This window comes from Drosophila teissieri, chromosome 3R (assembly GCF_016746235.2).
Source record: "Drosophila teissieri strain GT53w chromosome 3R, Prin_Dtei_1.1, whole genome shotgun sequence".
Classification (NCBI taxonomy): domain Eukaryota; kingdom Metazoa; phylum Arthropoda; class Insecta; order Diptera; family Drosophilidae; genus Drosophila; species Drosophila teissieri.
The window spans coordinates 7,876,822-7,891,961 of NC_053032.1; the positions used below are offsets into that span (position 1 = coordinate 7,876,822).

A 15,140-nucleotide genomic window follows, 5' to 3' on the forward strand; every position below is an offset into this window, starting at 1 on the left:
ATTTAGTTCCATGTTCAGTACATGTAACAACTAAAAAATCAGTTTTAGCTTTATTATGTTGAATAAAATATTTGCATACATCTCGTTAATATTAATATGGAGTAAGCTTTAATAAAAGTAAAATGAATAATTGCTCTCAGATATTCACTATATCGCCAATAATTTCCAAGCATATGTCCCTTTGAAGCTTAACTCCAGATTTGTCGAATGCAGAAAATAAAATAACAGCCTTGTGACGTCCCGGAGTCAGAGGCACTGCGTAATTAATTAATATTTTCAGGAGATAGGGTTCCAAAACTAAGACGGTCTAGATAGCCGAAACAAAACCATTAAAACCTCGAATTTTCATTAGTTTATCCTTACTTCTGGAGTTGTAATGCATTTGTCCTTAATTTGCTTCTTGTTGATTACGTGTTTGGTCGAGTAAGGATAATAAATGGTGTTCTTCTCAAAAAAGGATTTGCAGAAATCTGTATCACCCCCCTTGAAAACAGTTGGCTTCCAAGTTCCTCCTTCAAACTTATGTACGCCCACTTCAACCTGCAATGTGATTGATTGTAGTCAGCCCAGTAAGGATATAAGGTTTTATAATGCTCACCGCGACGCGATTTGAATGGTCGACATCCCATTTCATGGTAATGTTTCCCGATATATTCACTGCACCATCTGCACCCTTTTTACGGCTCAATAGGGAAAGATCCGCCAACGTATCCACGAAAGAAACTCCTGGCTTGTTGGGGCACTCACTAAACAGCTCCTCCCTTTCAGGAACAAAAAAGTGATTCAATGCGAATGAAAGGCTTATAATGTGCAATGATAAGGATATAAGGATCTGCAGCAGTGTAACTTGTTGCCGTTCCATGTTTCACTTTTTTTGCAATGCGAATTGTGATTGCGACCCTGCTGTTTTAATAGGCAAGCTATGCCTATTTCATAATCCGATATATCGGAAATTGCGTGTTTCCCTGCTAATGATATAAATCTTTACAAGATCCATTCAAATTTAAAGTTGTATGAGATTACCATCTGGTTTATCAGTAATTTCGCGTGTTTCTAGAATATTATATTTATCATTAGGCCACCTATCTGTTTTGTGATTCAGATTAGAAGAACTACACAAAACAAAGTCTTGTAGCTGTTTTCATTAGATCTATCAATGCATAGGTATTGGGACGGTTTAAAGAACAAAATGATTATTTTTCGCAAATTCTGGTCATGGCCAAAATGTTTTTGCCGCATGAAAAAATATCAAAACATTTTTCTAAAGTATGGGCATGGCAGTTTTCTGCGGTTTGTGGTCGTTAGAGTGGGCGTGGCAATAAACTTGCGCTGCGTCTATGTCTATGGAAGCTGCATGCGTTTATACGGACATGGTCAGTTCGTCTCGGCTATTGATCCTGATCAGGAATACATATAGTTTATATGGTCGGAAACGTTTCCTTTTCCCTGTTACTTATATACTTTTCAAGGAATCTAGTATACCCTTTTACTCTATCAGTAATTGGTATTAAAGTCGAATTATAAAATTAAAGAAAAATTAAAAATCGGCGTTTATACGGACAGACAAATGGTCATAGCAATCACGATCACGAATATATGTATATACTTTAAAGGGTCAAATGCTCCATTCTGTCCGTTACAAGTTTTTCAACGAATGTAGGTTACCAATTTCCTCTACGCGTAACGGGTATCACGAGAGGGATCATTACCCGGTAAGTACGAGGGAAATATGCAAGCAGTGAATCGACTGCTTCGGCAAGCAGCAAGGGAACTGCTTTAGAGATCGCACTCGAGCACCACCTAGCGGTGATGCCATTACTTACAGATTTCTGTTTATTTAAAAGTTTTAAATGAACAATGAGCTAGATTGAATGACGTTCCAATGGCACGCACCCTTTTATTCGGCTCTAGTGACGGGTAAATCATAGAGTATATTTTTGCTGAACTTATAAGTATTATTACACAACCTTTATTAGATTCAGAAAATTGGGACAATTTTAAGGATTTACTTTTACGTAATTTAGAAATTTATACAATCACATAACAAGATCTAAATAAATTGGTATTTCATTTGTTTATTAATAAATCATTGCTGTTGCAAGTAATATATTGTCGCAGAAAAATATCCCCTTAACCAAAATCTTCGTTGAGAAACAATTAAATCTTTATCATTAATATGATTAAACAAATTCAGAGCAAATTGTCAGCAGAACTACGATAAGGCATTTACAATGTCACCGACTATTTCCATACATGTATCCTTGTATCTTCCTTGATTTTGAATCTCGCATATCAGGGTCTTTTATAGGACTCAATAAATTTATAGGACACACATGGTAAAATAAATCCAAATGCCAATAATTAATATTTGACACGCTTATGATTTGACTCTACATAGAGATATGGGTTTTTTTAATAATCTAGAGATCTACTTGGGTTTACAATTAGCCTTTAAATTTATAGTTCAAAATATAATGAGATAAACATCATAATGTCGGCACGAGCCCAATAATTAATATATAAATATATATGTTTGTACTTTGTACCGCTAGTGGGTAACATTAAATCCAATCCAAAATAAGCTAATAATTTAAAAAACTTTGTTCCGGTTTAATATATCCCAATAAACACAAGAGCGCTTATTAAAGTTGTATACACGTTGATATTCAAATGTATTTATCTATACCAATATATACAGAATGCTATGAAAAGTGGTCACACTTTAACGTAGAATGTTATTCATACTCTACATTTACCTTACTGTCAATATCTTAGGCTAATTTCCACACCGCCTTATTCGATTGTAGTCGATAATAAAGTATTTAGTTATATTATCGATACACACAGATAGAAAAAATACCGGAAATTGGCGCGCAACTTTTTTTTCAAAACGCGATGAAGAAAATAAAATGCAGAGTTGCGAAGCGTTATTTCTAAATATATTTATCTCCATAAACACACATTTTTTAAGATTCAATTAAATGTAATCTCAACAACTCTAACAACAAATAAATAGCATCACTACATATTTTATGAGATTTTATCATTGAATATCATTTCATGTTTCGGACTCAAGGTAATGAAAATCAAGACAGAAAATCTTCAAGTGCCTTGACTTTATTATTAAAGATCGTTTGGTCTAACATAAACGAACAATACCAATATAAATTATAATTATAAATTATAATATAAATTAAATACCAATTGATAATCACAAATGAAATCTTGAACCGAAGTTACATGATGTAAGCCACAAAGGCCTCGATGGTTTTTGAGATTTCGGGCCTGTCTTCGGACGCCTCGCATATTTTAAGCAACTTGCTCGAGAATGTCTTGCAGTCATCCGCATAGATAAAGAGCGTCTCCTGCAGCCTGCCCAGAACCCACTGGAACCAGTAGTGCTCCTCTGTTCCCTCGTCTGCCACCGGAGCACCAGATAGGGTCTTCACAAAACGCTGAATTATGCTCAACAGGATGCCTTTGACTAAAGAATCGGACGCACTTGGATCATCGACATCCACGACCTCAATCGCATGTTGGACACGCTTCAGGTGGCGCACAGTGGAGTGGAGCAGCTCCCACACGTACATCTTCGTGAGCTCCTGGCGCATCATAGGGTCGAAGATCCAGGTTACAAGGCTAATGGGCTCAATTATCTCCATCTTGACCAGCTTTTCGGACACCACAAATTTATACTGATCGCTGGCGACCCACACATCGAAGATTCCGTTCAAGATCGCGAGCTGCTTTTCCGGATCTCCTGCAGCCAAATCCTAAAATCGAAATGGAACCGTAAGGGATAGAGATCCGGATAGAATTGGGATGACACTAATATTGGTACCCCTTACTACAAAAAATATATACCACTTATAAAATTACTCGTTTCGGTTGGATTTTATGTCGGTACATATTCCAACAGAATAGCTAGTCAATAGAAATGATAGATTTCATTGAATTGACCTTTTGAAAACACGTGGGGTGCAGAGTCGCATATTTTGATTGCAAATCACCTTATCATTTATAGGCAAATATTAAGAGTCAACAAGATAGAAAACTATCTTCACCTGGTTACAACAGTAGCCATACTACGAACTGGACATGAAATCAAAATCTCACCTTGAAGACGGAGTGGTATTTGCTGAGTATTGCGAAAGTGTGGCTAAATGATTTGGATCCCAAATGAAGGCAGTTCTGGGTGAACACGTTGATCTTGAGCAGCGGACCGATTCCCGTGGTGGCACTAATAATCTCGGAGATCATTTCTGGGCATGATTGCTTGCTGCGCATCGCCTCTAGCAGAATCTTGGACAAAATGGCACCAGGAAGTGTTTCGTCGACAAACTTGAAGTGAGGAAGGGCAGGCGGCGGAAGGAAACCGGCCAGGGTATCCGGCAGTATCTCTGCAATTCGTTGGTGGTACGAAAATCTAGTTTTTGGAGCGCAAAACAAGTATTTCAGATAACTTACAACTAGTCTCGTATAACAAACAATTGGGAATAAACATACGGAAGCAAAAGCTTCTTCACAGATCTTCAGCTTAGTTATTCTTGTTTCCCAATCGATTCATTTAATGTTACGCACCTGAGGCACTTCTTGATCAGTTCCCTAAGGAAAACCACCTTTGGCTGCAGATTGGTGGCACTCGGATCGATTGGCGATGGAAGGCTTTGAGCCCACTTACTCCACTGGCAGATAAACCCAAAGTTGCTAATGTGATGCGACACCCAGTTGACCAGCCGGTCGAAGCAGGCCACGCTCATGGAGCCCAGCCGATTGAAGAGGATGTCCATGGCCTGGACCACCACCTGGGGCACCTTGTCTGGCTGGCCCTTGCAGAGCTGCACCAGAAGGGCTCCGTAGTTAATGTTGATCCACTGGGCCGTGGGCAGCTGCAGCATCTCGCCCAAGATCACCTCTACGATGCAATGATAGACCGGCAACTGGGGCTTGGAGGCGGCGTAGCCCAAGAGGCTGTCGGCACAGATTCTTCTTTCTTTATGATAGGAGTGCAGCATATCCTGGATTTGGGCCTCCAGCAGATGCCTTTCGATGCGCACCGGCGAGGGCAAATGAAGGATCTCGCCGACGGAGTCGTAGGAGAAGATGCGAAAGCACACTCGAGGCGGGGGATAGCGACATCCCTGCTCATGGGGGGCCAACTGAAAATCCCTTATGTAGTGCATCTGGCCGTGACTCAAGGTCTCATCGAAGGTCATATAAGGTCGGGGGATCAACTGGTGCTCCGGTTCGGCCCAATGCTCCTGCCTCAATCCGTCCACCTGCTGCCACAGCAGCTCCAGAGAGTCCCTCTGCTTGAGATCCCGCCAAACACTCAGCATGGTGGTGTGCAGAGCGCACCGCTTCTTGATGTAGATCTGCACTGAGACCATCAGCTTCTCAAATGCCGCCTCCCCCTCCAGATCCCTCCCAATGAGGGGCATGGCGGATAGCACACAGTAGGCAAGCCAATCGCGACGCGTCTGCGGAGCGGCTACCACCACATCGTCCGGATCCCTCAGAGCCTCGCACTCTTTTAGGAAGGCTGCGAGGAGGGTCAGCAGGGAGGACGACGGGATCACTTGGCAGTTATACAGGTCCACCAGGAAGTGGACTACTCCCCGGCACTTGGACCAATCGCGAGTGTGCATCGACTCGTAAGCCTTCTGCAACATGAACGACAGGCACTCGGAGGCGAAATCAAAGTCTCCGACATTCAGTAGGCCCACAAAAGTGGCATAGACACTGGCCTGCCCGGGATGACTGCCCACACAGGTTATCAGCAGGCTCATAATGTGCTTCTTCAGCTCGCCGCTGATCCCTTTGCTGAGCAGGTACGACAGGTACGACAGGTTCGCCAGCTTTAGCTCAAGCGAAATTCCGCCCTGCAAGCCTAGGCCTCTCATCAGCCTCTCCACGGTCGCCGCCTTCGTCTCGGCAGTCCTCTTCAGGCGAAGGTCAGTCTCCTCCTCCCCGTCAGCAGAGTCCTGGCGCTTACGACGGCCCGAGGTGTTCGTCTCCATTTGATTCGAAGGAAGCGTAATTTCACTGCTTACCAAGTTCCAAAGCGGCGTCGGAATGAGCTACTTTTTATTTGCGAAATATTTTCCAATTTGGGAAAAACGCACACCTAATAAATGTTATGGGTAAAAAGGAATTAGTCAGGTGCACGTTTCCGGTTAAATAGGTAATTCACACAGCATTTTTCATATTACTATAATTTTTCATATAACATTAATTCCAAGAATAGGATGATAACTTTGTTATCATCCGAAGCTTACATACTCTTACAGTAGCTATAAAGTTAACGACTATTGTCCGACTATAAACTACATAAAGTAAAAAAAACAGAGTTACTAGCTTTCGTAAAAACAAACGGACGGATCGACTCTGCTGTTGATACTGATGAAGAATATACATACATATATGCATTTTATCGTCGAAAATGTCTCTCTTACTGCATTGCAAAGGGTAGAAAAAGAACGGATTTGATATTCACCTAAATATTTAACAGGTTTTTAACAAAACTGTAGCACTGCGTTTTCACTGGTGACTTAAGTGGGCTTGACCAATTATTTGCGAGACAAATATTTTTATTAATACGATAAATTGAACCTCTAAGCTTGAGTGAATTGGAATTAATGGAAAATTATGTGATGTGAAAGTGACGTTTTAGCAACGACATTTCAAAGCCTGCTTAAACCAGACATTTGTACTAGAAATCTAATTCCAAACTACACTTTAGTCTACCTAATTTCGTCATAGAATAAAAATGCAGTTTATAAATTAAGTGTCCGACAATTTATGCATACAACTTATTGAACATAATGATATTTCATGGGCTTACCGTTTGCCGCCCTTTTTATTGTTTCTTGATCTCTTTATCAACAAACACAACATTTAAATTGGATCGCTGTTAAAGATTACACTGTCGAGAAGTGGCAAGTTTGGGCCACATCTCCGAGGTCAACAAACTACCAAAAAAGCAGCCATCACAGCTCCAATGAACCAATGTAGTTCAATGAGTACTTGAGCACCCGACTGGAGTGGAGTGGCTCCACCCTTTCCCAGGGGCAGATAGCGCTTCATCAAGGCGCAATTATGTCAAATAATTTGGCGGCCACTTCAGTTGTACCATAGCTGTCCCGGGGCCCTCCATTCCGACACTTGCAAGTGGCCGCCCCGCTGGCAATCAATTCAATTATGACTCAATTTATTCCCACAGGGACTAGAGTCACCCACCGCATCCTGCTGCATCCGGAGCGCACAATGCTCCGATTAGTTCCACTCGAGCAACTCCGAAGAGCTGCTGATGATTAGCACACCACCGCCAACGCCACCGCCACCACCATCACCAGCACCAGCACCAGCACCACCCCATCCCTGCACTAGTACCAGTAGCACACATCACATCCAGCGACTGCACAAAATCCAAAGACCCAAGCCCCAATCCCCAAGCCCCACGGTGGGACCACCCACATGGCCGTCTGTGCTTTTATTGCTCACAAAGTAGCATAAACAAATTGCGCTTCTAACGGCGGAGGCCGTGGAACATCCACATCCATAAAGCCAACGCCACCACACACCTGATGGCCCTGATAGTCGGATAGATGGATGGATGGATGGGTGAATGGATGGATAGCTCATATGGTGGAGGAATGGGAATGGATAAATGCAGCCGAGTCGAGCTGAGCTAAGGAGTTGCTCTAGTTCATTAACTGCATTCCCCCAGCATTAAATGAACTAGTGGAGTGGTGGGATACACGGCCAAAAATGGTTTCTGTTATATAAACAACAAATAGAGATCGAGGCATATTTAGAAAGAGTCCCAAACCTAAAAAAGTACGTTTATTTTCGGTATAAAACAGATAATATAAAGCTACCAATAACTCCGTGATGAATTATTTAGTTAATGGTAAACGACATGTTTATGCTACTATTTTAATACAATATCACTAGTAGCACCAGCTTGCGAGAAAAAAATATATAAAATTTATATACATTTTATTTAATCCGGTTCCTGTGGGACTAACGTCACAAATAGTTTCTAAAAAATTCTAGTTTCATTAGGAACAGCACACGTTGGTTCACTTCCATCGAGATCTCCTTTCCGTGTGGAAATGTTTGTTGTTGCATCGCGCTTTGCTTATTTGGAGTACGGTTTTGGGTTATTTGCGTCTTTTGTGTGGTCCGACCCTCCGGTCTTCCGACTTGGCGCTACCCTTCCCTTCCATCCATTTGCTTGCAAACAGTGGTCAACTAATGTGTCCCAAATGTCCCGCGGCGACAACCAAAACATGCCACTTGTCGCAGGACCTCCGCAGAACAGCTGTCTAGACGGATGTCGAGTGGAGATCCCAATTAGGCACCTTGACCGAGCCATCCCAGCCCAACTAGCCACTTGAGGGAGGATGCGGAGGATGTGCACCACAGAGGATCCGCGCTCGGCGTTCACACATATTTCACCCTCCTGCCGACATCCTCAAGTGTGTCCTGTCTGGTCGGGAGCGTCGCGCGACAAGGCGTGATTTGTAAACAATGCCACACGCATGATTACATGATCATGGAGCCACTGCATCACCACGTGGGCGGGGAAGCTACGTAAACTGACTGGCGGCCCCGGTGGTTTCCAATTGCATATTAGCGTCGCCGCAAAGCGAAGGGGCGACTTCACGCAGAGGGAAAACGTAGTGGGCTCAGAATAAATATTTTAGAGCATACATTATATGCATATTTCAATAGGAAGTTTACTCAGTCTTATAAGTATTTTTTATTTGAATACAAGTCAATTACATTTATCCTTGGTAAAGGATCAAATAGTCAAAATAATAAGAATATTTTGTAATTTTGAGTTGGCCCGTTAACCATTAGCATTGCCATTAACCATTAGCAGTGCCTCAACTAGAAAACTAGTCTTCTTGTGCAGATACACAGATATACATATGTATACAGAATGGCACACAGATTCAAAATCGGTACTCGGATGCAGGGAGGCAAGATGCGCACTTTTAAGCTCTTAAGTACGGACGATTCACTTCGGCCAAATGTGCGCTTTTCAATTCCATTTCTGTTTCGATTGCCACATTGGAAATAGCCGATTTTTCAATTACCAATGGGTCGGCCGAGGACAAGTACGCGTATTATTAATGTAATAGCGGCTAATTGCGCATTCGCTGCAAAGGCAAATTAGAACGCAAGCGAAACACTTCAGGCAGCGGCTTAAAAGCTTTGATTTTGATGGAACACTTGGGCATCCGACGCGGAATTCATAGCCGCATTTGGCCGTTGAGATCATTGCAGTGATTGCCAGCGATGGGGCATTATCCCACGATTAGAGAATTTGCAATAACTTCGTCCACTTGAGCCCCTTCCAAGCACACATGCCCGACCAAGGTTTATGGCCAGGTCGCAATCGCATCGCATCAAGCACCCGCCAACGCCAAATTTACCGCAGAAAAGTCGTTGCATTTATTTGGCCTGGTCGAGACAATAAACAAAGTATCACTGCTGGCATGCAGCAACAAATAGAGGCAATCTAAATACGAGTAGAATGCGAATGCGGCCCGCAGAACAATAAAAACACATTGGCAAAATATGACAAAGTAAACAATAATATAAGTCCGCCGCGAATGGCTGCCAAATTGAATGATCGATCCATGCGCCGCTGATCTGAATCCCAGTCCGATTGGAATCGGAATCGGAATCAATATCAATATCAATATATCAATGAACGCACAAAAGTTCACACCGAACGTCATACCTACCATCAACCGAAATTCCAGTTCAAACACAACATTTAATTGCCTGCAAATTGGCGCGTTGAGTTTTATGGCAACTTAACCATTTCGATTTGCACATATTGGTGTATTGGTGTTTAGGAAAGTTTACAAGGAAGCAACACCACGCCAATCAGATCGTTCAGTTTAGCACCATAATTTACCACACTACACACTACACGGCTGGCTGGCAACCGGGAAGCAAATATTTAACTTAGTCTAATGCCTCTGATTTATGCGCTGTTTCCCATCGTTTAACTTGATCGCTTTGGGAAGTACAATATAAATTGGGGTAGGAAAGTCTTAAATCTATGCTATACTTTTGATCAAATCGAGGAATTATAAAAATATCGCTTTTTGTTGCGGAAGACGTAAATATTTTGTTTCACATTAATATGTACAGCATTTGTATTAATTTAAATTAATGTTTATCGCCGTTTGAAACCCCGGAGATTATGATGAAAATGTGTAAACAATCTTTGATTTTATCAAGTTCATTCGGCTGCTGCTTATCTCGAAACATAGTCTTCACCAACTGATAGATGACTTGAATGAACTCTTATCACCGAAGACGACATCTACCAACAAAAAAATATTGCCCTACCTAGGCAACAAGATAGTGATTTCTTTTTGTGACCAAATCAATTAGATTGCTTATGTATTAAACTATAGCACCCCCCGTGATTGGTCTAAACCCCATTTAGATCGATCCATCGTATTATCTTCCTGTCCCTATCAGTGCTATACTATGCACCACATAGAATGGCGTCACTGATATGCGATCCTTTATTGCTATAGGTATACGGTATATGGTCTGCCACTGAAGAAAGATAAGAGAGCATATAAAACCACTGCTAAGATTGCTTTCAGTTCAGTGCAACTGTGACTCGCGAGAACATAGGAGACAGCTTTTAAATCTTAACTTAATGGTTTGTTTCGCGTTCAAAGATATATAATTAACCTGAATTATATTAAAGAATACTTAACTCTGGAGCATCCGAATATACTCATTAACATCGCATTATCTTTTTTTATTCATTATCTACTTATTCATTAACATGGCATTATCTATTTTTATTCATTATCTACTTATTTATTAACATGGCCTTATCTATTTTGAAGGCGCAGATTCCCTTCGTCAAGTTGCTCCTCTTATGCCTTCTGGGTCCTGGAGATGGAGCACGAATTCTGGCACCCTTCTTCCTGCCTGTAAAGAGCCACTTCATGATGACGGATGCCATAATAAGGGAATTAGTGAAACGTGGACACGAGGTCACCTTCATTACCCCGCTATCATTGGCCAAGGAGAACTTGGGACCAATGTACAGGGAAATTCTTTTGCCCAAGTACGATACCTGGGCCGACAGTAAGTAAGTTCATTATTTATTCAGTACAAATTGAATGACCCAATTTCACAGTATCTGCGATGATGAAAACACAATCGGCATTGGACACGATTGACATGTCAAAGCTAACACACATGCGACTGGCCCAACACGTTGGCATTAAGTCAACGGACTTTGCTCTGGCCCATCCGGAAGTTCAGGAGTTGATCCACGCCAAGGATAAAGAGGGCAAATTCGATTTGCTCCTGGCGGAACAGTTCCACAATGAGGGAGCTCTAATGCTGGGTTATATTTACGAAATACCTGTAATTACCATAGCCACTTTCGCCTACGCCAACTATTTTAGTCAAGTCTTCGGCTTTGTAAATCCATTGGCCTACGTTCCCAATGTTTTTATATCCTGTTCGGATAGAATGTCATTGTGGGAGCGATTGGAAAATGTACTGATTAGCACTGCCGAGGATGTTATTCGGGAAGTATCCTACTATCCGCAACAAGATGCTGTTATCAGGAAGCATTTTGGCCTCATATTGCCCCAGGTACCGACGGCTAAGCAATTAGAACAGAACATCTCGGTTATACTTTTAAATAGCTACCTGCCGCTGACTTCACCAAGACCCATGTCCCAAAACATGATTTCAGTGGGTGGACTGCACATCCTGCCACCCAAGCCCCTACCAGAACATATTGGGAGCTATCTGGATAACGCTGAGAACGGAGCGATCTACTTTAGTTTGGGTGAGTTTATGTAGAATATTTGTGGTAATTCAATCTAGACAGAACCTTATCTAGCAAATTATTTATATTATGTACATATGCAATTTTTATACATGTACTTTTGATTCGAACCGAAGTAAATGAAGTCCCTGCCAATTTCAGGATCTCAAGTGCGCAGTGCTGACATGCCACCGGAAAAGCTTGGAATTTTCCTTGAAGTCTTCGCCAGCTTGAAGCAAAGGGTCCTCTGGAAATTCGAGGATGATCAGTTGCCCAATCTGCCGGAGAACGTTAAGGTCGAAAAGTGGTTACCCCAGGCCGACATATTGGCTCATCCGAATGTGAAGGTTTTCATCGCCCATGGAGGCCTCTTTGGAATGCAGGAGGCAGTTTACCATGCGGTCCCGGTGCTCGGAATGCCATTCTACTTTGATCAGGGCATAAACATTAAGGCGGGCCAAGCAGCTGGATATGCCATCGGATTGGACTATCGCACCATTTCGAAAGATCTGCTGAGCTCTGCGCTTCATGAGCTGCTGACGGATCCCAAATATCAAGCCAATATGGACAACGCATCGCGAATTTTCCGGGATCGTCCACTCGGCGCTATGGACACCGCTATGTACTGGACTAATTACGTCTTGGAACATCGGGGGGCACCACATTTGGTGGCAGCGGGAGTACATCTGCCCTGGTACCAGTTTTATCTCCTGGATGTCACAGCAATTATACTGGCTATTGGTCTGTTACCACTTTTGGCATTTTATGCTGTTAGTCGAAAGATGAAATCCTTGCGAGGTATTCGAGCGCTGAAGAAAGAGGCGAAAACTGAGTGAAAACTAAAAATGACCAGAGTGCTATATACTTGTAAAACTATCAAGGATGTAGTAGTCCAAACAGCTTGCATGATAGCTAAAAATAATAATAGTAATCAAGAATGAAGCCAAAAAATGTGAATGTCGAAAATTTCCAACAAAAATCAACTCCACATGGAGATTTCTATAAAGTTCTTTATAAATACTTGATCTGCACTTTGTTCTTTTTACATATTTTTGCAATTATAGCCCGAACACTTAAGCCGTGGCACTTGAGCTTCTACTTAAGTATTTAATGAATCCAAATTGGTTGGTTCTACTTAAGGCGCCTGAGTGCCGAGCCAAGTGTTCTTCACGAATTAGGCAAAAATGCAAAAGTCTTCGGGAGAAAGCCATAAAGTCCCCTCACCGTAGATTTAATGGGATTTCAACATCATCATAATGTTTCCAGGGCCTAGGGCAGCCCAATTGATGATGCAGGTCAGCTAAAGTGTGTTCTTACCAAATCATCAAGAGCCAATTAACTCCGAGGGAAAGATAGATGAATGTCGGTGTCACTTTTCCAGACATCAGATCAAGAACCCCTCACAACTATTACACTTAACTATGGCGCTTTTCGAGGTATGGGCCTCTAGTCTGTACACTATGTAGTTATATACTCGAATACCAAAGTACGCGCGTGAAGTTCCCAGCTATGTTCATTTATTTTCCTTCCAATTTTAAATTTCGCATAAACAAGTTGACCCCAAAGACAGTTGCTTCCTGCAATGGCTGCGCCAACTGGAGCGCCATTTGGACATTTGCACGAAAATGGGATGTTTACACGACTCCAGACCCAGACCCAGTCCCAGACCGGGAGACTGGATCTCCGGCAAAGTGCACTTGAGGACGGAGTGCGGAGACACGATTTGTGGAGCTCCGGGCTCATTATGCATTCACGAACTGACATTGAAGTGGGGGCGACGCCCATGCTGGATGCTTCAGCTATAGGCTACAGCTATAGGGTTACCGTGGCCCAGAGGCTTTATTATTGGTATTTGTAACACATGATTACGCTTTATTGTAAACAAAAGCGTCGATAAACAGCCAAACACACGCACGCACTAATGATATGTTAATGCAGATGGCGCACAGGGCGTATGAGTGCTGCTTTTGAGTATGAGCAGCGGAAAGGGGTGAACCGAAGCTGTTTGTCTGTCAACGGCTTGGGCAAATAAACTTAGAATCATCCCTCGGCACTGGAATGTGCTTACGCGATGCGATTGCCTCGCGAATGATGAGGACAGGTTAACGAGGAAAGTCCGCAGAAGAAATGGTTAATTGACCGGCAATTTGGATGGCCACCTTTGAATGGAGCCCAATCAAAGTTGGGCAACAGTTGGCTGGGTTTGGAAGGAACTGCAGTCGCTATACACTTTACTTTGAAAAGGAAATAAGAATAAGAAGAATAATGGTAGTCAAGAGACCCTATTCCACCATATCTTTGCTTTGAAGAGTATAGTATAATTTTAAATACTTTCTCATAATGAAATCTAAATGGGGGCAATAACAGTAAAAGATATGAAAATAAATGTATATATACTCAAATTTATCAGTACCTCCTTAGTTTCTCGCAGCGTTGCAAACCTCGCATCTACACTAAACTACCTTCAGCAAGGTCACAGAACGCTGGCCTCCCAGGGAAGCTGAAGCTTTTCGACACGCCGCAGCGTTTAAGTGTAATTTTCTCCTTATTCTATTGAAGCATGTCCTTTGCCGGCAGGATACCTCACTAACTCACTGCAACGCACTGGGAGCTCCTGGGCTCTTCTTCGTCTTCGTCTTCGCCCCCCTCCCCCCGCCAGCTCGTTAAAAATTCACTTCAGCCCTCGCTTTCACTTCGGATAAACATAATGGCCGTTCATTTGCGCCCGTCTGGGCTCTACTCTCGACCCACTCAGCACAGCACAGCACAGCACAGCCACCCAGCAGAAATTGCAAGAAAATGTTCTTTTCGAATCGAAGTCGAGCGCTCAGGACAATTGCGTACGTGTGCGCCAGGACCTCTGACTTCAAAAGGGGGGAAATCCACCTAAAAGAAAGAAAAAAAGAAAAAGAAAAAGAAAATGAGAAGCATGCGAGCAGAGAAAGGCAAGCAAAAGAAAAGCGAATGTCTCAAGTTGTGCGCCATGTAATTTGCTCTCTTGCCATGTGCTTCATCAGAAAGGAAATTGAAAATTGCTGCTAATAGCTGGCGACGTTGGAGTGGGTGTGGCCGATAGGCGTTTGGGTGGCAGGACGAAGGAATTTCTCCGTATAGTGATTATGAAAAAATAAAAGACCCCAAAAGAGGAAAGATAAAGAGATGCCACTAGGAGGAAGAAGGAGGTGGAATTCGTTTGAAACCGAAATTGCTCAGCTTAGTGACGAAAGCTAACGAGGCGTTAAACTGCTCTTCTTCGGCAATTTGATGTTGATTTATGCATTGCAGAAAACTCACAGTAATTTCA

General features: G+C 42.5%; 3 protein-coding genes across 4 annotated transcripts; 1 reads left to right on the top strand and 2 right to left on the bottom strand.

Moving 5' to 3' along the window:
- Nucleotides 1-105: 105 nt before the first annotated feature.
- LOC122621607 lies at nt 106-1,867 on the bottom strand. 2 transcript variants are annotated; one of them, XM_043799525.1, is made up of 4 exons: nt 1,824-1,867; nt 599-761; nt 364-540; nt 106-307 (listed from the first exon to the last, which is right to left on the bottom strand). In XM_043799525.1, exons 2-4 carry the CDS (start codon nt 632-634, stop codon nt 137-139), a joined length of 384 nt encoding a protein of 127 aa, XP_043655460.1. In that variant the 5' UTR covers nt 635-761; nt 1,824-1,867; the 3' UTR covers nt 106-136. The 2 variants fall into 2 exon arrangements, with proteins under 2 accessions (XP_043655460.1, XP_043655459.1); XM_043799524.1 differs by lacking the exon at nt 1,824-1,867 and having other exon boundaries at nt 599-867.
- Nucleotides 1,868-3,129: 1,262 nt separating this feature from the next.
- LOC122620787 (nuclear cap-binding protein subunit 1) lies at nt 3,130-6,625 on the bottom strand. Its single transcript, XM_043798409.1, has 4 exons — nt 6,497-6,625; nt 4,582-6,127; nt 4,117-4,426; nt 3,130-3,773 (listed from the first exon to the last, which is right to left on the bottom strand). Exons 2-4 carry the CDS (start codon nt 6,018-6,020, stop codon nt 3,237-3,239), a joined length of 2,286 nt encoding a protein of 761 aa, XP_043654344.1. The 5' UTR covers nt 6,021-6,127; nt 6,497-6,625; the 3' UTR covers nt 3,130-3,236.
- A 4,249-nt stretch (nt 6,626-10,874) lies between these two features.
- On the top strand, nt 10,875-12,672 carry LOC122622382 (UDP-glycosyltransferase UGT5). Its single transcript, XM_043800784.1, has 3 exons — nt 10,875-11,139; nt 11,192-11,857; nt 11,999-12,672. Exons 1-3 carry the CDS (start codon nt 10,875-10,877, stop codon nt 12,670-12,672), a joined length of 1,605 nt encoding a protein of 534 aa, XP_043656719.1.
- Nucleotides 12,673-15,140: the final 2,468 nt, after the last annotated feature.

What these genes read in the sequence shown, in the direction of transcription:
- LOC122621607 (XM_043799524.1), bottom strand. Translation starts at nt 862, where the DNA reads ATGGAACGGCAACAAGTTACACTGCTGCAGATCCTTATATCCTTATCA. An exon ending in ACCATTCAAATCGCGTCGCG is followed by an intron (nt 541 to 598) that starts GTGAGCATTATA and finishes ATCACATTGCAG; the next exon opens with GTTGAAGTGGGCGTACATAA. An exon ending in AATGCATTACAACTCCAGAA is followed by an intron (nt 308 to 363) that starts GTAAGGATAAAC and finishes TCGGCTATCTAG; the next exon opens with ACCGTCTTAGTTTTGGAACC.
- LOC122620787 (XM_043798409.1), bottom strand. Translation starts at nt 6,020, where the DNA reads ATGGAGACGAACACCTCGGGCCGTCGTAAGCGCCAGGACTCTGCTGAC. An exon ending in CTGATCAAGAAGTGCCTCAG is followed by an intron (nt 4,427 to 4,581) that starts GTGCGTAACATT and finishes TCCAAAAACTAG; the next exon opens with ATTTTCGTACCACCAACGAA. An exon ending in AATACCACTCCGTCTTCAAG is followed by an intron (nt 3,774 to 4,116) that starts GTGAGATTTTGA and finishes TTTCGATTTTAG; the next exon opens with GATTTGGCTGCAGGAGATCC.
- LOC122622382 (XM_043800784.1), top strand. Translation starts at nt 10,875, where the DNA reads ATGGCCTTATCTATTTTGAAGGCGCAGATTCCCTTCGTCAAGTTGCTC. An exon ending in GTACGATACCTGGGCCGACA is followed by an intron (nt 11,140 to 11,191) that starts GTAAGTAAGTTC and finishes CCAATTTCACAG; the next exon opens with TATCTGCGATGATGAAAACA. An exon ending in AGCGATCTACTTTAGTTTGG is followed by an intron (nt 11,858 to 11,998) that starts GTGAGTTTATGT and finishes TGCCAATTTCAG; the next exon opens with GATCTCAAGTGCGCAGTGCT.